This window comes from Myodes glareolus, chromosome 15 (assembly GCF_982192425.1).
Source record: "Myodes glareolus chromosome 15, mMyoGla1.1, whole genome shotgun sequence".
Lineage (NCBI taxonomy): Eukaryota > Metazoa > Chordata > Mammalia > Rodentia > Cricetidae > Myodes > Myodes glareolus.
This window is the reverse complement of record NC_142040.1, coordinates 35,117,836-35,139,478: the sequence shown is the minus strand read 5'-3', so window position 1 is coordinate 35,139,478 and position 21,643 is coordinate 35,117,836. Positions and strand designations below refer to the sequence as shown.

Below are 21,643 nucleotides of genomic sequence, written 5' to 3'. Positions count from 1 at the left end.
ACCCGTCTACTATGGGACGGTCTCTTACCTGACAGGGGCAAAGCATGCCGCTGTTCTGATCCCATCCTGTCCTGATTACCTGATTAATATTCAGTAACTGGCCATCTCTATTACTGAATTTTATTCTTAAGTACTTGAAGGAAATGTCACTTGCCTTTAAATATGGGAAATATTGTCAACACAGAATGATTGGCAGTAGAAATTCAGTCATAATTTCCTAGCAGTTCCTGATTTTTTTAAAAATATTTATTTATTTTATATCCATTGGTGTATTGCCTGCTTGTGTGTCTGTGTGAAGGTGACCTCAGGTCCTCTGGAACTGGAGTTACAGACAGTTGTGAGCTGCCATGTGGGTGCTGGGAATTGAACCCGGGTCCTTTGGAAGGGTAGCCAGTACTCTTAACCACTGAGCCATCTCTCCAGCCCCAGTTCCTGATTTTTTTGAGAGTCCTGCCACCACACTCCTTCGTTTATTCTAAAGTTGTTGGGTGACTTATAATCATTTTTCAGAGGTTAACTAATAATACATTTTGCATCAGGTTTTTTGACATTCGATTATGATACCCTCTTGGCTATCATGAAAACCATATGACAGGTCTTAGACCAGACCAGTTGCTTTACTGCAATGTTAATCAAGCCTTACTGTTGAGTCCCCAAATAGCCGAGACCTGGCAGTGCTTGTTTTGGAGGAAAAGTGAGATTTGCTTCCTCCTTCTGAACACCCCTTTAAGAGAAAGGTTAATCCAGCTGCCTTTGAGAGTGTTGGTCAAGAGAAACCCAGCAGTAAGCTCGCACGAACAGGTCCTGTGGTCTGGACCCTGCTGCATCTGTAGGATCTAGAGTGCTCCGTGGCTTGGAGTGTGTGCTCTGGATAGGGAAGGATCGATCTGCTGAGCCCTCCTTCGCCTTTGTCTAGCATCGCTGCTGCTGCTGCTGTAAAGAGTAGGGCACAGGCTGACCTTCAGCAAATGGAAGGCAGAGGACAGCTTTGTGGAATCAGTTCTCTTCCTACCTTACATAGGTTCCAGGGACAGGACTTGGGTCACCAGGCTTGTGTGACAAGAGTCTTACCCACTGAGCTACCTCACCAGCTCCAACTCCTGTGAGAACTCTCATCTGATTTTGTTATTTCATCTTCTAGTCGCCATCAATGGGACATCAGGGACATCATGCCTGAGCCTCTTTACTCCTGGCACCAATCCTAAAAGAAGCTCAGCTTCACTGGTACCCATTCGAGCTTACACCTGGTTGCCTGGCCTTCGGGAGTCACTGTATCCTCATTAATACGCTTTTTTCTTCAATTTCTCTGAGGAGAAGAGTTGCCACTATGGTTGCTTCTCCTCTCCCTTCATCCCTCCCTCAGTATCGTTTCAGTCAGTTTCATCAGATGCTGCCCTTCAGAGACTTCCACTTCCCTGCAGTAGAGTTGCTTCAGGGAGCTCCAGCTGCCTGGCTGCCAGCACTAGTCACCTGGCCCAGGGCAGGTGCCACTGTTAAGCTTCTGTAGTGTTTGCCTCTCCACACTTCTGGGTAGTCACAGATCATCATCCACGACCCCTGCCACTGCCCTCCCCATTACCTACTCTGTCTGCATATAGGGCGGGAAAGGCTGGGGAGTTGAGTAGAAGGTAGGTGTACTGAGTTACACTTTAATGACCAAGAATCATTTACCCATGCGGCTTTCTTGAGCTGTCGGGTACCTGTTCCCATTGGTCTCAGGCGCTAGGGATGGATGTTGTGATCTGCCACATTTATGTTGTTATTGCAGATGTGCTATCCTGGGGAAATTACTAGGTTACAGAATATAACCATCATTATAACCTGTTTCTCTAGGTGGGATGGGATGTGAAATATTTGGGGTCTAAGAAAGTGGCTGATCATTAAATTTTCCTACTTTAACCTAACGTAGGAACTCAGTATTTGCTTGTTGATATATTCAAAGCCAAATACTTAATGATTGACAAGTGAAGAGTACACAAAGATAGATTTTTTCCCCAATTTCAAAAGCATCATCTTTGCCACATTTATTTTTAAAATCTAATATAAATTCCTAAGAGTATAAATATCTCATTTGGTTTTCAAGAATATACGGCATTTTTCTCATTATGAAGAAAAGGCCTGTAATTTATTTAGAACCAGAATTTAATTAACAGTGAAATAAATTTATTCTTAATTGTTAGCTCTTTAAATTTAGGTTTGCATGTGTAATACAGTGCAGCGTGCAGAGCCAAATCCATTCTTTCAGCAAGTACATGCTGGCTACATCTTACTTGCTAGGCCCTGTTCTAGGCACTACGTGTGAGGGACAAAAGGGAAGAGAGCCAGAAAGGGCTGACAGAAACTCATTGCCTTCTGGCCACCAAACTGCATGTGCACATATTTACCTTCTGCCTTGGCAATCCAGCTTCTAGAAATCTCCTCAATTATCAGACAAAAGTAAAGGTGTAGCCTCACAAGGAGGTTCCCAGCGACTAAAAGATGACAAAACGTAGCACTATGGAGTTAGTGTCCTGATGCTTCCAAGTCAGCGACGCAACAAAGAACTGATTGTGGATGGGTCCAGCCGGTAGATGAAGAGTGGAGAGTTTGCCTTTTTATGAAAAAAATGGAAATATGTAGAAAACTGTTTGTTTGTTTGTTTGAATAAAGATTAGAGAAGGAAGAAAAGCCCAGAATGGAAGAGCAACCGTGAAACATAAATTTCGCTGGTTGTGCCATTCTGCTTAGTTTTACTATGCAACAATTATTACATAGCATAGCAAGGGCTACTCTCTCTACTGTGGCGGTCTCCCCTTAGCCACAAGGCTCAGGGAGCCATGTGAATGACTGGAAGAAAAGCCTTCCGGGCAGAAAGGGCCCAGTGAAGTCTGAACACACAAGAAGCCACTGGGGAGGGGAAGACCCCAGGCAGGTCACCTGACCCTTGTGGGAGGCTGATTGTGCTTGCAGGCCCGAGGTGGAGTTGCAGCAGAAGGTGTGGACACAGCGCAAAGCTGAACACTGATGGAGACCCAGCCAAGCTTTGGCCACCTCACTGGGATCCTTAGTCTTTAGACTGCCCATCTGGTTCCTGTGGCCTGGCTTTGTGTCCCTGCCTGTCTCAGAGTCTGGACAGGCTGCCCTTAAAGCAGTAGCGAGGTAGCCATCTGCTACTGGCACATGTGCTAGCGTTGTGTACAGAAATGAGTTGCCTTGTCACGGTCCCCCCGCAGCTGGAAAGGCTCTCATGAGTGTTCTCTGTCTGCCACATGCTAATCTGACGTAACTTCTAATAACCCATGGAAGGTTTGTTAGAGGGAACTGGCATGAAGAGTTACCCTCTGCCGTGTGAACATTACATCATAGAGGCCCGACGAGACCTGTTAGGAGGGCCTGTAGTCCAGACAAGGAATGCTGTTGGCAAGAGACGTGGAGAGAAATGTGATTTCAAGGAGCAGTTTGAAGAGCTGGTAAGATTTACTTGTTCCCGTCCCGATCAGCAGGACATTTAGTGCTGGTAGCTATAGGAGAGGAGGGAACCTAGGAATAGCTTTATAGACACCCACAAAGATGCCAGGGAACTAAGTTATCCACTGCTGACTGAAGTACTGCTCCCTGCCATCCTCAGACTCCCATTTGCTCGCCCAGCCCGTCCTCCTTTAACTCCTCCTACCTCCCACCTCTTCCTCTGATCCTGCCCACTGTATGCATTTGATCTGGACAGAGCCTATTGTAAGGGGGACAGTTACCTCGCAGGGCTGTCTGCATGGTGTGGGGTTTTGCCTTGGAGCTGGTCTGTAGTTTAGTGGTGATAGGGAAGAGGCTGAGTGAAGCGAGACAAAGCTGCCAGGCACCAGCGAACATTGGAGATGGGCAGAACAGCAGTGGTTCCAACTGTACGCAGAGCCTTGTGAGTGTCTTGTGAAGAGCCCTGCCAGGCAGTGGTGGGTGGAAGCAGATATCTATTTCAAGTATACAGTAGTTATGTGACCTTTGTTGTCTTTGGACATGTTTAATGAGACTGTCTGTTCGATACCCAACATTAATGGGCAGTGTAGTTTGACTTAAGACCTTAGTTAACAGTCAGGGCTGAAGGTATAAATTTGAGATTGTTTAGCATATGGAGATGGTATTTAAACTTGCAGCGTGAGGAACAATTACCTGTGGAGAGAGTATAGACAAGAACAGGGCCTGTGCCTGAGCCCTGCAACACTTGAGTTAGCTAAACGTGTTCAAAGGTCTGGCCACAAAGGAGCTGACAGCTTGGTAGGAGAGCCTGGATGTCTCATAGACGTTTCATTTGGTGTGTCTAACGTGTGCACACACACACGTGCACACTCGTGCACACACGTGCACCTCTTCCTCTCACTGTGGCTCAGGATGGCCTCACTCTTACCTTCCGAAGTGCTGAGGATTGGCCTCTGCTCTTCTCCCGTTCCAGTCGTGGCATGCTCTGAGATCACGCTTTAGAAATGGGGTAGTTCTGCTTGCTTGCCCCTCCCCATGGCTCAAATGCCATATACCCAGCTGCATAATGACCTGTTTTCTCTGCCTCACTACCATCGAGTGCTTTCTGACCTCATGACTCCCGCTTGCATTTCTGTGGTAACATCCTACCTGATTTCTCTATTCCAGCATGCCTGCCCCACCTCTCTCGCCTTTCAGTCAATTCGCACAGTTTCCGTAGTCATATTTTTTAAAAATGAAGTGAACATGGAAATCTTATGTTTATGATTACAGATTAAGTAACTGAAATGTAGTGAAAACCATTAAACATTAATTACAAATAAACAACTAATTTTAAGTGTAAGTTTGCCCCATGCAGTATTTAGGGCATAAATACTAAGAAGTTGTTTGTTTATCTGAAATTCAAATTTACATTAAAAAATCTGTATTTTCTCAGGAATCCTATTCTTGCTTCAAAGCCTAAATTTCTTCACTAATGCTTTCGGAATGAAACCTTATTGTCCTGAGACTATATTGCAAGAGCCAGCATGTTGAGTCCTGTGTTCTTTGTGAACTCTCTGCGCTGCTTTCCTCCTCAGCTCTGGACATGTGCACACCTCTCCCTACAGTGACTAGTTCCTCTCGGTTCTCTGAGTAATATCTGTAGACTGGTTAAGACTCGAACATTATCTTCTCCAAGAAATCATTTCTAACCTAGTCCTCTCAGAGAAGTTAATATTCAGGAGACTATCTTTTCTAATACATTTGTACTTATTTTTCTCCCCAAGATTGTTAGTTCTTTGAGCACAGGGTAAAAGTCATATCGTTTGCCAGCCATGGTGGCACACACCTTTAATGCTAGCACTAAGGCAGATGAATCTCTGTGAATGTGAGGCCAGCCTGGTCCATAGGGTGAATTCCAGGATAGTCAGGGCTACACAGAGAAACCCTGTCTCAAAAAACAATACCAAAAAAAAATGTGTCCTTTAATTCTACTCTGTGGCACATAGTAGGCTCTTCGTAATATATGACTGAACCAATGAATGGGGAAATAGGATCCCTAGGCAATAGCCACATTGTTTGTGCTTATACAGCTTTTCCAAGGACGGTTCCATTGTTCCAATGTAACACATTAGTGTTACATTGACGTGTAGGTGCTGGGTCTTTTTACTGAGTGCATAGGAGAAAAGCAGGGGTGAATGAGTGTGTCTTCAGCAGTCTGTGTTGTCCCTGCATCAAGTCCTAAGAGTACAACCTCTCTGGGACAGCCTTCTTAGAGCCTAAGCCGTGACTCCTGACTCCCCTTCATTGGCCCAACTCTTCTTCCCTCTCTCAGCATAGAAGGGACCCCCTTTCTCTCTCCGGCCGCTGGCGCAAGAGTCAGTAGTGTTAGCAGCTGCTCACTGAGGCAGCCTTCTCTCGTCACCTGGCTTATGCTTCTCTGCCACATCACTGCCTCTCTCAGAAGAAAGCATGGAGTCCCAACATTGCCTTTTCTTCCAGGGATTACAGCCTTCCCCGCTTCACATAAGAGAGCAACGTTCTCTTTGTCTCCTCCCAGAGCAGTTCAATTAAATAGAACTAAAGCTGCTAAGTAACTTTAATTATTTTCTATTAATGTTTAACCACTCAGTTTCTTTTTCTATTAAATGATGGTGTCTTTATGCTCAGAGGTTATACATATATGGGGAAGTTCATTTCTTTTATTAAAGGAAATACCACCACAAAACTATTAATGACTTGAGCTCTGTGATTAGTTCTTTTTAGTGACATTTCAAGATTTAATTATTAATCTGGCTCAAGTTCAAAGGCAGAAAACTCGGTGCCAGAAATTCCTAACCAGCAAGAAATATAAACAAACCTTACAATTGTCCCTTCTTATAACAAAAACCAGAGAGATCAACTTCTTGTAATTAGAGATGTTTGGGGAAGGTTGCAGAAGGGAGTTCAAGAAAGCATGTCAAAACAACAAACCCAGTGTACATTTTCATTGCTATAATTGATCGGAGGATGTTTGCAATGATTTGAAAGTGAATAAATTAACTGTGACATTGATTTGGCAGAGGCTCACTCGTGATTGGCAAGAACACACAGCAGAGCAGCGTCTGCTGGAGCATAGCTCCCTTGACTGTTCATTGCTTCTAATAGATCTCTTTGCAGCCTGGTGCTAGCCTTCTAGCCTGAGTGCTAGAGTGTATTTACTTATTTACTCTTTGGTTCATCCTACCATCTGGGCAAGACCAATGGATCTTTGATTACTATATCAAGCCGTTTCTTGTGTCTGAATACAGAACGCTTTCTGGAGGACCTATGTACCTCCCCCTTTTCTTTTCTACACTGAAAAGGGGTGAGCTAGTAATACGTTGTTTCATTCCAACAGTAATTAAACAAAATAACAGCATTTTCAAGCTTAGACTTCAACACGGTTTTTGCTAGGAATGAATTTTGCTCACCATGTGACAAAATTGATCTCGAAAAGAAATTCCCAGGGTGTAGGATATAGGAGTAGTAGTCAAGGCCCTGAGTTCAATTCCAACCTCCACACACAGCCCCAATGTGCATATTCAGCTTAGAAAGTTCCTGCTGTAGAAATGTTGAGGATTGGGTCTCTGTGGCATAGTAATAGTGTAATATGCTCACATCTTTGTGGCTGTCTGTGATAAAGGATTCAGAAACATACTTCTGGCCAAGTTTCACTTTTAATCTGTTGATTAAATCCTTTTGTATTTGTAAAAAAACTTTCTTTAACTCAAAGGAAATAATTCATATGCTAAAATATTTAATATGATTTTTTAAACAAAAAGTTATCCCTCAGCATGATAGTTTAAATTAGGAAGGAAACTAATGGAATCGGTAAGATTGAGTTTATCCCTCTATGGAATATGTCTGGTAAGAGATTAAAATATATATAAATTTCAGAGAGTGTACTTAGTAATATAAACATTTCAGAAATATTTCTTTCACTGAGACCAAAATTTTCTTTATATTTTTATCTTACATATTTTCCTGTGTGTAGCACCAATAACTATTAGATGTATTACAGTTTTAATTATTAATATTTTGTAAATTCCCATTCTCATTTTCTGTATGTAGTATGATTTGAACTTCATAAAATGAGTCAGTTTTGTAAAAGAATATAAGAACAACCTAGTGGTATACCTGAATATGATTCCTGAGTCTTGTTTATTCATAAAATAAGAAACTTTCTAACAATGAAATGTTGTTAAATTTATTTAAACTATATTTTGATTTGTTGGTATTTTTGAACTTGCATTTGAACATACTTTTGTATGATATACATAGAATTTTCAAGTTCTGGTAGGTACATATACCTCAGGAACATGGAGCTTGAACTTAAGACTCAGGCCCTGATGTGAAGTGTATAATTCATTCTGTAACCTGTATTACCTTTATCTTTTTTTATGATTAGATTTCTAGCAATTTCAAAGCAAACTTGGTAACAGCCTAATAAAAGACTGATCATTAGCCTGTCCCACCACTGTGATTGTCCATGTGAAAATGACGTAGCTGAGGGTGTAACTCAGGAGCAGAGTGCATGTTTAGCAGGCTCAAGGTCCTGGTTCGGTCCCAAGCTCCCTCTCCCCCAAATGATAAAAGTGATTTTGAAGTCTGTTATCATGGAACCTTTTAAATTTGACATGAGTGTCGTATCATCAGCATCGCATATGTGTATATAACACATTACAGAAAAACTCCTTGATAGACTAATTCTCAGTTGCTTAGTTGGAATATTTTAAAAATAAAAACTGAACTGGGGGTTTGGGATCATGAATAATATAATGGAGACAATTATTTTTAATAATATATCACACAAAATGGAAAGAAATTAGTGATATAGGTCTTGAATAATAATGAGTTGCTTCTAACCTGAATACTTTGTATTTTCTTTCCCTTGCTACTAGGTATACTGCTAACAGTATTCTACAGTGTTCTGGTATGGGTACTTAGACCTGCACTTAAATACTCAGATCTACTCAGAATTGTTCATTTGCACCCCTTACGAGCCGCGCTCTCAGAGAAGAAAAGCTTGAGGCAGAAAACTCCAGACAATCTTTAGGACTCACTTAGATATTTCTTAACCCTTCCCTGTCCACAGCCGAACCCATCAGGTCAACGAAGCCTTCACCCAATCATGGACCTTCATCCGAGAGCTTCATCAGTCCCCCTCACATCCTACAGCTCCGTTGCCAGCTCAGCTGGGTAGACACACAGTCACTGGACGGTGGAGAACTTGAAAGGAATGGGCATCGAGTTCTAGGATACCCAATATCTACCAAAGTGTCCGAAAATCTGGACACCAGAAGTCTTTCATGCCCATCCCTCCCTGTAGGTCATCCTATTGCATGGTTCAGGTTTCTGACTGGAGGACTTCCCTTAGCTGAGGTAGCTGCTCTAATGTTTCTTGTCTACAGATTTGCTTGTGATCAATTCAGCTTCAGTTTGCCTAAAAATGTTTCTTTTATTTCTTTATTGAAGACACTCTCACAGGATATGGACTTCTGTGGCAGCCTTTTCTATTCAAGCACTTTAAAGCCATTCTCTTGTCCCAGAGCACCCACTGTTTCTGATAGGCTCAGGAAAATATTTTTTTTAAATCTCATAGTAGCATACACCTTTGCTCTGAAGGATTTCTCTTGCTCGCCAGTCTTTAGCAGTTTGGTTTTGGTGTGCTTTGGTTTAAGACGATCCTCATTGGGGTCTGTTGAGTTTCTTGGATATACACGTTTGTATTTGTAACCCCTTTGTATATGTTTAATCAGTATTTCTTCTTTTTCCCCCTGTGTTTCAGTTACTTGTAAACAACTTGTTATTCTCCCATACTTCACTGAGGCTTCATTTTTTTAAGCTTTTTAATTGCTCATTTCAGTTTGTAAATTCTGAAATCCTCTTTCAGATTCTCCTCTTAAGCTGGGGCTGAGCGACTGCTGAGCAGGGTTTGTTGTATATGTCTCCACCTCTAGTGCTTCCCTCTTTTCTCTTCGTGGCCTTTCTTTCCTCCCGTGACCTTTATGGTTGAGCACTTAGCAGTAGCTATGATGACGTCCTCACTTGTTGGTTCACTCCTTTCTCCGTCTGTTACTATGGCTGAATTTGAATCTCACTTTCTTCTCTGCTTAGTTTCATGGTGGACACTAATGTACTCCTTTAGTTAATGTGTGGATTTTGTTTTTTTCCCTTTTTACTGAGTTTTGTGCTGAAGAACCATTCATTGACATGCGAATCGTCTCAAAATCCTGGAGGATTTGTCTTGTCTTGTCTTTTTTGTTGTTGTTTTGGGTTTTTTTTGGGGGGGTTGGTTTTTTTGTTTTGTTTTGGTTTGGTTTGGGTTTTTTTTTTTTTTTTTTTGGTTTTTCGAGACAGGGTTTCTCTGTGGTTTTGGAGCCTGTCCTGGAACTTGCTCTGTAGACCAGACTGGCCTACAACTCACAGAGATCCATCTGCCTCTACCTCCCGAATGCTGGGATTAAAGGTGTGTGCCACCACTGCCCAACTCAATGTCTTGGAGGATTGTTTTTAAGTTTTATTGGATAAACTCTAGAATCGTATAGTCCAAGAAGAACTTCTGTAATGATAGAGATTTTGTGTCTGTTTTATCCAGTGTGGTAGCCACTACATATATTTGGCTATTAAATACTTTGTGTTTTCTAAACCCATTTATTCTAAATAAGATAAATTTAAATAACACCCGGCTACAACACTAAACAGCACTAAAGTAAACTGCTCTTATGCCAGTTTGCTTTGAATCCTAAGTAGTGTGAAGGTCTTAATGCTGGTGCCCCCAGTGCTCGTAGGGTTCCTTTGGCTGGTAGAGCTTGATTGTCTTCTAATCCATTGCCAGCTCCAGCAGTGGCTCATCTTCCAGCTCTGCGGGATTCCTGCAGAAGTCTTCCTGGCTGGCTTTGTGGAACCTCGTATTACACATATTCAGTTTATGTCCTTCTGAACACCCAAGTGGGTCGCTCTCCATGATCTTGAACTTGGTAGTACACCCAGTGTATTCCATCTTCATTAGTCTCCCTTGAGCTTAATGAGATGCCATCCTTTGCATGGGTCTAGCACTCCATGTGGCGATCCATTATGTGTGGCCAGGCAGAAATAGGGGGTGACACAGGGATTACCTCATTTGATCCCTTACCTTTCCGATGTCATAGCTGGGCACTGCCCACTGCTAAGTTTAATTACATTTTGTACAGTTTTCTCCGTGTTTGTGTGTAGACCAGTGTGCTACTAATTGCACCATCTTGGTCTGAAATTTGAAGATTGCATTACCCTTCACTGTTTGAAAAAGGAACAGGATAGAGTAGGGATGTAGCCCGTAGTAGAACATTTGCCTAGGATGCATGTACCCTAGGCTTAATCCCTAAGGCAAGAGTTAAAGGGGGGAATGGGTAGAAGTTGGTGTCTATTTTGTTTTGTTTTGTTTTTCTTAGTATAGAGGAATAAACAGTCACTATCTTAGATCAGCATGAAGTCTCTTGCTATACTGTCACCACCCAGCGGCCGTTTCCTTAGGATTGCCCTAGTACCCGGATCTCCATTTTATGCATGAGTCATCTGAGGACTATTTTTAGGAATGTCTCTGTCTATGTTCATCAGCATTATTATGTCCACCTTTAATAGGGTGCGTGTGTCTGCCATTGTCCGTCTCTCGTATACTGCCCAGCTATCGGCACGTGGCTAGCTTTGCAGGCTCCTCAGCCCGGCTTCAGTGCTGCCCACTGTGCTGCTGCCACCTTTGCCTTCAGTTTTACTTGGATCTTCTCTTCCTTTCTTTTCCTTACTTAGTTTCTGGGTTTGTCAATTTTTAAATCTTTTCTTAGTCTTTTGCACTGTTAGCACTTTCCTTTCTCTGATTTGGGGGTTAATTTTTCTCAGAGACTTTGAAGTGTATCATTAGGTTATTTACATGACACCTGTTTTGGTGTCAGATTATTTTTTTAAAATAAGCTTTCAGTGGTATAAACAGCCCTATTATAACTGCTTTAATTTATAGCCTACAAATTCTGGTGTGTTATGATATTTTATTTGGCAGGATTTTCCTACCTTCCTCCTGCTTACTTCAGTGACCCACACTTTGCTCAAAGGTGTTTTTTTAGGTACACTTCTTTACTTCTCCATTTATTTGTTTGTGGAGTGTGCATGCCACAGGACATAAGCTGAGGTCAGAGGACAGCTTACAGGAGAAGCTGGTTCTCTCCTTCCACTGCATGGGCCAGGGCTTGCCCTTCCCTACTGAGCCGTCTCCCTGGACACTCAGAAGCTTTACTCAAGTTCCTGTGCTTATTACTTGCTGTCGTTTTTGCTGTTGATTTCTTTTGCTATTGATTTCTGTCTTCATTCTGCTATGATTTCATAAGATGCAGGAATTTCAGCATTCCATATTTTTAAGACTTGCTTTTTGACTCAAAAAACGGTTTGTTTTTGACTTTTTTTTTTTTTTGGTTTTTCGAGACAGGGTTTCTCTGTGGCTTTGGAGCCTGTCCTGGAACTTGCTCTTGTAGACCAGGCTGGTCTCGAACTCACAGAGATCCGCCTGCCTCTGCCTCACCAGTGCTGGGATTAAAGGCATGCGCCACCACTGCCCGGCTAGTTTGTTTTTGAAAAGTATGCTTTAGCAATGGATAATTTATAGATGTGTAGTGAGTCTATTTGGTCTGTAGTGTAATTTAACTTTGAGGTTCCTCTGTTGATATTTTCATCTGGATGATCTAGTGGTGAAATATCAGAGTCACCTACTTTTACTGAATTGGGGCTTCTCTTTCTCTTTCTATTGTGTGGTGCTAATGTTTGATGCATATATATGTACCATTATTGATCTTCTTGGTATATTGGTTTATTTAGTGATTTCGTTTGTCTCTCCTAATTTTGACATGAGGTGTGTTTCGTCAGATAGGAATATACAGATGTCTCTCCCTCTTCGCTTCAGATTCTGTTTGCTTGGAATATCATTTTCCATCCTTTCAGTTTCTGTGTTGTTTTGTTAATGAGATAAATTTCTTACAGGCGACAGATTCTTTGTTTTGTTTTTTTAATCCAATCACCCCATCTCCTTTAATTCAAGAGTTGAGACCTTTATGCTTGGGGTTATTATTGAAGGGTATTATTGGCTGGTTTCTCTCATTCTGTTTTTCATCTGATTCTAAATAATCTGTGTCCACTTCTTTCTCCCTTGTTAGAGGTTTGTCTACAAAATTAATCTTCGAGTCTGTTGTTCTGTTACATTTGTTCTTACAATTGTGCTTATCTTGCTTGCTTTTCTATCTGTGGGATTGATTCCTTTACGTACATGTCTTCCAAGATGCTGGCTTTGTGGTCATGTCTTGTCTTTTCAATGTGTGCTTATCTCCATTTCTCCATTGATTCTGAAGGGTCCGTTGTTGCCGTAGCAGTCTGTTGTCTTCTGTGCCCTACTGGCCTTTAGTTTCTGCTGGGAAAGCTGCTCTTGCCTCTCCTAAGTGAGTCAGTACTTCTGCAGCATTCAGTGTTCATTCTTTGTTCTGTGCTTTCCAGTTTAATTGTAATGTGATATGGATAGGTTCTTTCTGGTTGTATACATCTGGATATTCACACCATTCCCAAGATCTGGAGGATTCCTGGCATTATTCTCCTAAATTGGTCACTTTGGGGCTTCTATGTCATGTAACCTGAACCCTGCCAGGTGTTGAACAATATAGCACAAGGAAGGTTGTATTCACTCGAGACACACATGGGTGCCACTGTTAGGCTCCATGAGCATCAGCATTAAATGCTTGTGTGCTCCAGTCTGTGCCCTCCTCCATAGCAAACATACAAGTCCCCAAGTCCCCTAATGCTCAGAACAAGCCAGCCAATCAGTGAATTCTGTGCCAGAAAGGGGCAGCCGTGTAAGCAAGTCCTGCTTTCAAACATGGTCTGCATAGTAAACCATATCCACCTGGTCTCCCTTCTTGCTACAGATCGAGACACCTACACCAGACCTGCCACAGTTCCCCCTTCTCCACTGTTTAAATGTCGTAAGGGGTTTCTTGCGGTGAACTCACCTCACTTCTCCATAACTCTGTGTTTATTTATCTTTTTTGTACTCTTTGCTCTTTTGGGGACCTACCACCCAAATAAATCATGCACACGGAGCCTTATTCTGGGCTTTTATCTTTCTCCATTTCTGTGTACCTTTTTTACTTCTTTCTCCATGGCTTGCTGTGTTGCTGGGTAGCTGACCCCTGCAGTCTTTCTCTCCTCTTTTTTTCTCTCTCCTCCATCTTTTTCTTCCCAGATTTTTCCTTTTATTTATTTTTTCAGTCCAGCCCCGCCTATCCTTTCTTCTGCCTCACTATTGGCCATTCAGCTGTTTATTAGACTATCAGGTGTTTTAGGCAGGCAAAGTAACACGGCTTCACAGAGTTAAACAAATGCAGCATAAAAGAATGCAACACATCTTCGCATCATTAAACAAATGTCCCACAGCAGAAACAAACGCAACATATCTGAACGTATTCTTCCACAGCACTATGGTTGTTTGCTCACCCAGCCAATGCAGCAGGGTGTTCCAAGGAACCCTATGTTACAGTTGTCCATGTCTTCTGACGCCCAGAGTCATTAGTCCCTAAGACAGATCCTTCTCTAGATGATCACTCGTTACAACGCTTGTGTGGGGACTTCTTTTTAAAGCTAGTTCGCTGTAGAGCAGGGGTCACTTTCAGACTGAATCCCTATGGTGAATTTAAAGCTTATAAGAATCCTGGGTTTCCCTATAACTGTAACTGCTGATCTTTTAGTACTAGGGAGGCTGTCTACACCCTCCCAGTTAACATCACACTTGCCCTTCCAGGGAGCCGGGCTGGACATATGGGTGCTTCATGCCTTTCCCTGTGCCCTCTGGCTTTCCAATTGTCTCTTACCCCGTTTCCTTGCACTCTTGTTTCTTCTTGTTCATGTGGAGGATGCCCATTCTGCTTTCTTACCCTATGGGGTAGGGAATAAAGCCTAAAGGAGCCCATTGCTTTTTCTAAGTCATACATGTGATGATGCTCTTCAGATAGGACAGTCTTGTATTCAGTGAAAGACAATAATAACAGATTTGTTAAAATTTTTAGTATAGAACCTAGATCGGGCAGAGCTGCAGTTTACTACAAATCGCACTGACTTGAGGAAGCATTTCCAGTAGTGAAGCTCCTCTGTAGCAGTGTCTAGGACACGCTGGACTCGGCTCCTGTCCTCCACTAGGCCACTCTAGGGACAAAGAAGTAGGTAGGGGTCTTAGTTACAGTTTCTGTTGCTCTGAAAAGACACACGACCACAGCAACCCTTAGGAAGGAAACATTTACTTGGTGTGACTCGCTTACAGTTCAGAGGTTTAGTCCATTGTCATCATGGTGGGAAGCAAAGCGGCTGGAGTAGCTGAAAGTCACACATCCTGACTCGCTGGCAGCAAGACATGGTCTGAGACGCTGGGCGTGACTTGAGCATGTATGAGACCTCAGAGCCCACCCCACAGTGACACACTTCCTCCAACAAGGCCATAGGGATTGCAACAAAGCCACATCTCCAAGTAGTGCCACTCCCTATGAGCTTCTAGGGGAGGGACCAATCATATTCCAGCTACCACACAATAGGGCTTGGTTCTGGCACTAGAGAAGGGAATGTAGCATTCACACGTTAATTCCCGGGACACAAGAGCAGCAGGCTGCAGCACTCTAGGATACCCCACAAGTCTTCCTCCGCAGTGGAGCAGCAGCCACTGACGTCGCCTTAGGGCAGAAGGCAGTTGTGAAATGACGGTGTAAGGGAGTGATTCGGGTTCTCACGTAGCCTATGCGCATCTACACATGTGATGCAGTATCTTTTAGTATTTAGAAATCTTTGAATTATGTAAACTAAAATTTTAACCATGTTTCCCAATTATATGTATGTGCAGGAAATACTAAAGAATGAAAAATACAGAGAAGAAATTAAAGCAAAAAGCAAAGATTTTTATGAAAAAGATAAACTTGGTAAAGAAACCAGCGAGGAACTCTTGCCTCCACCTGCAATTCAGATTAAAGGACATGCCTCTGCTCCATATTTTGGAAAGGAAGAACCCTCAGTGGCTCCCACCAGCACTGGGAAAACTTTTCAGCCAGGATCCTGGATGCCAGAAGATGACAAAAGACAAAATCAATGAATACACTATGGTAAAGTCATTTCATTTATATGGAAATGGCTATTTTAACAAATAAAACAAAGGTTAAAAGTTGATCACTTTGTATTTCCTGTGATCCACAAAGCTTGAGTGTAATGTGTAATGTGACATTTTAAGTATGAAAGCCTAAATCTCTTTAGATTTGAATTCTGCACTTGATTTACTCATCATTTCCCTCCTTGGATTACCATGCTGGCAAGTGTCATGGCACTGTGAATACCCAGGTACATGTAAGGGTCTTGGGTTCAAGGAATAACACAGATAATGAGGACCACAGTGGCTCCACAGCTGCTGACAAGTGAGATGAGGGAGGGATTCATACTTCAAAAAGAAAACTTAGATAGAACATGTGACTCAAAGAAAATTTAATAAAAAGTACTAGGTTTGCTGGTGGGTAATATAGGAAGTCATTTGAATCTCCTACATAATAAGTAAGATATAATTTTATTTATCTTGTTTATTTATTTAGGTTCCTGTTTTGTTTCAAAGATAGGTTCTCACTGTACACCACACTGGCCTCAAATTCAGAGATCCACCTGCCTCTGCTGGCAGTCCAGGCCTCAATTGCCTTCCTACTTTTTAAAAACCACCTAGCTGTAGCTGGGTGGTGGTGGCGCACGCCTTTAATCCCAGCACCCAGGAGGCAGCGACAGGAGGATCTCTGTGAGTTTGAGGCCAGCCTGGTCTACAGAGCTAGTGCCAGGACAGACTCCAAAGCTATACAGAGAAACCCTGTCTCAAAATACAAAACAAAACAAAACCCACCTTGCTGTGAAGCATTCAAAGTAGAATTTAAATATGAAATACTAGCTTGCCTGCTGTATTTCATTTCCTAATTAGCTATATTAGAACACTTCAAAGTTTATTATCTTTCAAGACAGACTTAAACCTGTTTTAAGCTTTTAGTCTCAAGTGAAAATGTTCACATTAACAAAAGAACACTATATTCCTTAAGTATATACTTAAGAGCTAAATTCACTTTCTCTGCTAAAATGTACGTAGGATACCTATGCAATGATGAGCTCAGCACTATGCAAACTTCTAAAGCACAGAAAAAATGCTTCTGATTCCAGGGTTTAATCATATGTCCTAGCTATATTTGAAGTATATACACACAAATAACTATATGGAGTGAGCATATTGTATTTAGGAATACATACACATATGTACACACGTATGTATGTAACAAAGAAAAAGAGGCTATGAATTTGAAAGATGGCAGAGTTGGAGTTTGTAGGGTATGGGAGGGTTTAGAAGGAGGAAAGGGAAGGGTAATTATAATCTCAAAAAGTAAAAAAATTAAGGAAATAATCATTACCATTTTTAATCAACATAGAAAGCGCTCATTTATTTCTTAATTAACCTTGAACCAATTACCATTGTATTGATCTTTTAAAATTCTATTTCATTAACCATATTATTTAAAATAAACCTGAGTTTATTTAAACCAGACTTTTCAAACTGTTTATATTCCTTGAAAAAAGGCATGTAGAGACTGTGGAAGTCGCTGAGACTTGCAGAAATTGTGAAGGAAAGAAACTCGTCTGAGTTCCATTTTCATTTTCAAAACTCTGACCATCTGTTATTGTTTGAAAAGGCAGACCTTGGCCTTAAATATTTAGTCCAACTAAGTAATAGACCAGAATGATCCTATATCCAGATGCAGACACTAAAGGCAACCATTCTGAAGTAGATTTCCTCTACCATTTTGGCAAAATGCTTGGACAGCCTCGGGATGGCTTGTTTCTAACCATGAAAGGGTCAACAGCCTGCATTTAGTTTTCAGAAATTCAGAAGTGACAAGCAGGCATTTCTTTTTAAAAGTATTATGGATAACCAATTCTTCCAACAGTAAATGATAAAAGATGGAATTCCCTGAAGAATCCCAAACCTCACAGTGGTCACTGCCTTGCACCCAGCAGTCAACATGCCCCCCAAGATTTTAAATGTTTGTTGATCTCGTGTAGAAAGTCACTGTCAGTGTTTGAGACAGCTGGGGAAATAAGAGCTTACATCAAATAAAAAGTTGCCACATTAAGAGAAATTATAGAAAACCAGACTTTTAGTTAAATACATATCTTTAAATTACTAAAACCAAAGAAACCTGTTTTAGTGGGTAACTGAGTAATTTATTTTTTGCTTCAGTACTTGGACTCCAATCCTAACAAAATATACTGGCTTTCTGTGAAATTAGTGACCCCCCCCAAACTGTGGGCTCTGCAGACCCATGGAGACCAGTAAGATTCTACCATATTGTAAGTTAGTACAGTACAATCGAGGTCGCTTAGCATAAGTAAATACTGAGTTACTCTAGTGCCTAGAGCTGAAGTGGGACCAACCAGGAGCCAGTAACCTAAAGATAACAGCGCTCAGGAGTCCTTGGCCTTTTTTGGGAAACACTATCCTATTTGTAGCACAGTTAACTCTGACTGAAATTCAGCATCTTTTGAAGCCTTAACCTGCATGACATACATAACTTAAATAATTACTCCTCCCTCAAAAAAAGACAAAAACTCAAGACTTCTTTATAAAAATGTATCAAATTTATTTCAACATTTAGTTTCATTTTTAGTAAGACTATTTGACAATTACTGTAACTTAAAATTCATTATCAGAGGTACAGAAAACATTAATAAGCAGTTAAATACTGCGGTAATTAAAGTTACTGGACCATGCATTTAGCGAAGTTGTGTTTAATAGTCTCTGGAGTCTGTCTCAGCACTGAAAGGTCCCTGGCTTCATCCTTTAGCCACTTTACTGCAGCTCCTTCATCGCTGCTACACCCATGAAAACTTTTCCAAATGTAAGCCTTTATTGGCTTCAAGTATGACTTCATACACTTGAAATTTTAGTTTGCATGTTGAACCTGTATGACTAAAAAGTAACAGGACATTGCTACGGTATTAGTTACAAACAGAATAAAAACAAAAGTAGTGTCTATGGTGTCTATGTGATCAGCCAATTATTTGGTGACATATTTCAGAGTTCTAGTGAGTGTGCGATGAACGGAACCCAAGGTTTCAGAAGCACATGGGATTCCCACTGCTGGCTTTAAGTCATGTTACTCTTCTTAGCAATTCATTTAAGAAAATGGCAGTGTTTGAAGTACCAAGATTCTATCCATGGTCAAGATAATAAAAACTCTATATAAAATGAGGTTTTAAACTGAAAACAAACAAACAAAAAAACAGTCTGGATAATTGCCAGCTGTGTTAAAGTCTAAAGTCGTAAGAATGCAAATAGCCATTATCATTAATAAAATTTTCTTTTGAGAAAAATCAGTAATGCTTCCATTCCCAAAAATAAGCAATAATTTTAAAATAGTGACTAATATACTTTATCTCTTTTAAGCCAAAGTAAACTTTTTCACCTTAGAAGATAATCCTTTTACATTCCTAATATCCTCTATCCAGAGATGAACCCCATTTTAAACTACCATTTACACAGGATTCATAGTCCAAAACCCTTTTTCTCTACATGGTGTTTTTTTACCTGAGTACATTAAGCTCCAAAATGGCAACTAACTGTTAGTGTAAATTTTTACTACAGGTTAAGCAGACAAAAATGCTTGGGACCAGTAATGTTTTATTTTTATTTTTCATATTTTAGAGGATTTTATAATATCTTGAGGATGGGATCCAAATCTAAACATGGTAATTTATACTTCTCATGGCTTGACGATAATTTTATGTATTTTGAGCACACCTGTATTTTGACTACAACCCATCATAAAATAGGGTGTCGAATTTTTCACTCTTGGCGTCACTTCTGAACACAGGTGTTAGATTTTACGGTGCTTTGAGTTCTGAATTTTCACATTACGTATGCTACACCTGTATGATAAACGCCAACTTAAATCCGTGTCAGTGGGTTCCAACAAACTTCTGTCTCCAAACCTAAAAGTTACTATAGTATTGAGGTCAGCAAATGATTCTTTACACAGTCAGATTTAATTTACTAAATAATATTATCATGAAATCGATGGAACCTTAGTGAGTCCTTCCAAAGCTGCAGAATTTTCCAGATGATTTTTCTCTAGTTACAGAGTCTGTTCACTCCTTCAATCTTTTTTTAGTCGTTTAGCTTTTGCAATGTTTTCTTGACGTTTTTGTTTCTTCTTTTGCTCCTTCTCTCTGGCTTCAATCATCTTGGCCAATTTCCAGGACAGTACAGCACTAGCTAGAAACAGTGGCGTAAGGGCCAAGATAACTGTGGTGAGGAAGCCGTATGGGTCCTTTGCAGCCCACTCCACAACATACTCAGCCCAAGCCTTTATATCAAGCATCTTCGTAGCAAGCAGGAAACTGGGGCTTGGAGAATGGAGGGAAGAAAACAAAACAAAACAAAAAAAAACCAACAATATGGTTAATCAAATCCTGACAGTTATAACACATCCAATTAAACCAGAATTCCATTATCACTCATATTTTTAAGTATTAGTTAGTAGTATTTTAATAAAGACTAATATCTCCATTTAGGGAAAAACAGTTCAAATAGAGCACAAATAGTCAATTTATAGAAAGTGAAGACCAATTTATAGAAAGTAAAGCCCACTTGAACTGCGTCCTATGGACATTCTCCATGCCTCTTATGATACTTAAGACAAACTAGGAAGAAGCAGATGTACAAGGATCTTGTCTCACATGCTCATTTCAGGAAAAAGCCAAATCCTGTCATTTGTTGACATATCATTAGTACTGCGAAGGACTAATTAACAAAAATACAAATCAAACTTATGTCTAATTTCTCAAGTCAGACCATAGACATTCTCTCAGAGAAAGGGGAAGTAGATGGCTATTTCTAGAACATAGGTAAGGAAACAATGATGCTAAATCCACATTAATATATCCAGGAAAAAAAGAAAGGAAGGAAGGAAGGAAAAGGAAGGCAGGAAAGAAAGGAAGGAAGGAAGGAAGGAAGGAAGGAAGAAAGAAAGAAAGAAAGAAAGAAAGAAAATGACTGCTACATTACAGCTTTTGATTCTGAGAGCCCCTACCTACAAAAACAAAACAAAAAAACCCACACAGTAATAAATGTGTCTACATTAAGTAGTATGATTTTGTTCTTTTTTGAGTTTTAAGAGAGTGTCATCCGGTAAAAAGTGATGGTGAGGAGTTGAGGCGTTTTCTGTTTTGCCCCAGTGCAAACTTTGTGTTCTTGTTTCCAGCAACCTGTACTCAATTACAGGATGAATTACAATACACGAAGAGGGAATGTTTACACATACATACAGCCACCTAAAATCTCAAGCTAGGATTTTTAAAAACATCTACCTTATGCTGGAGTAGTGACTTCTAATTTTTCCTGGGAATATTGATGAGCCAGTCACAATTCAGACGTTGATTATTGTCTTCTTTAGCTTGATCGTACACTTTGGAAAGGTTTGAATTCTATACACTGAATGAGTTGGGAAAAAAAGAAAACTAAGTCATAACTATTGTTAAGATTATGAATGAGAAAAAAGTCTAAATTCTCCTAAAACACAAATGACATGTAAAAACGTCTTTCTATAATACCAAAGCCCTTTAACACCCATCCCTTAAATTTACAATTTAAGTTGTAAATGCCCGGAAATAAAGTACTAATTGCAAGAAACCAAGTATTTTAAGTAACTTGTTTGGTTACTATATTTTTAATTTGAATAATAAAATTACAACTCTCACAGACTTATAAAAACATTTACAGGAGCCATGCCCATAGAAACCTTGAACCTTTGTCTCTACTGCTGGGAATCCAACTCAAGGCCTAGAGCATGCCAGGCAGGTGCTCCACTGCGGACCAACATCCCAGTCAAGAACTGTTCCTACTCAGAGTACCTATTTATACGTTGGGTTGGGTACATCGTTGGAAAATCAAACACCCTGCCTTGCTCTTTAAAGGTTTTGTGGTCCGTAGTACAATTCGTGTACCTTACAGGAAAATAAAGGCTACCAAAATAACTATGGTACCCACAACTCCGTCACATCAAGTAAGCTGCCACTGGTTTAACTTCCATAGTCCCATGCTCTCTTCGTATTTGTATTGGAAACCACGCCTCTA

The 21,643-nt window shown here is 40.7% G+C and overlaps 2 protein-coding genes across 2 annotated transcripts in view; one reads left to right on the top strand and one right to left on the bottom strand.

The window, feature by feature from the left end:
- Ndufaf2 (NADH:ubiquinone oxidoreductase complex assembly factor 2) overlaps window positions 1-15,660 on the top strand; it is a 110,435-nt gene extending 94,775 nt beyond the window's left edge. Inside the window, exon 4 of the mRNA XM_048442979.2 lies at window positions 15,341-15,660. Within this exon, the coding sequence (XP_048298936.1) occupies window positions 15,341-15,586 (246 nt within the window). The 3' untranslated portion in view covers window positions 15,587-15,660. The remainder of the gene's footprint in view (window positions 1-15,340) is intronic.
- Window positions 15,661-18,125: 2,465 nt separating this feature from the next.
- Smim15 (small integral membrane protein 15) lies at window positions 18,126-21,581 on the bottom strand. Its single transcript, XM_048442983.3, has 3 exons — window positions 21,557-21,581; window positions 20,878-21,001; window positions 18,126-19,914 (listed from the first exon to the last, which is right to left on the bottom strand). Exon 3 carries the CDS (start codon window positions 19,887-19,889, stop codon window positions 19,665-19,667), a length of 225 nt encoding a protein of 74 aa, XP_048298940.1. The 5' UTR covers window positions 19,890-19,914; window positions 20,878-21,001; window positions 21,557-21,581; the 3' UTR covers window positions 18,126-19,664.
- Window positions 21,582-21,643: the final 62 nt, after the last annotated feature.

Excerpts from the sequence above, each read along its gene's own strand:
- Smim15 (XM_048442983.3), bottom strand. The coding sequence starts at position 19,889 with ATGCTTGATATAAAGGCTTGGGCTGAGTATGTTGTGGAGTGGGCTGCA.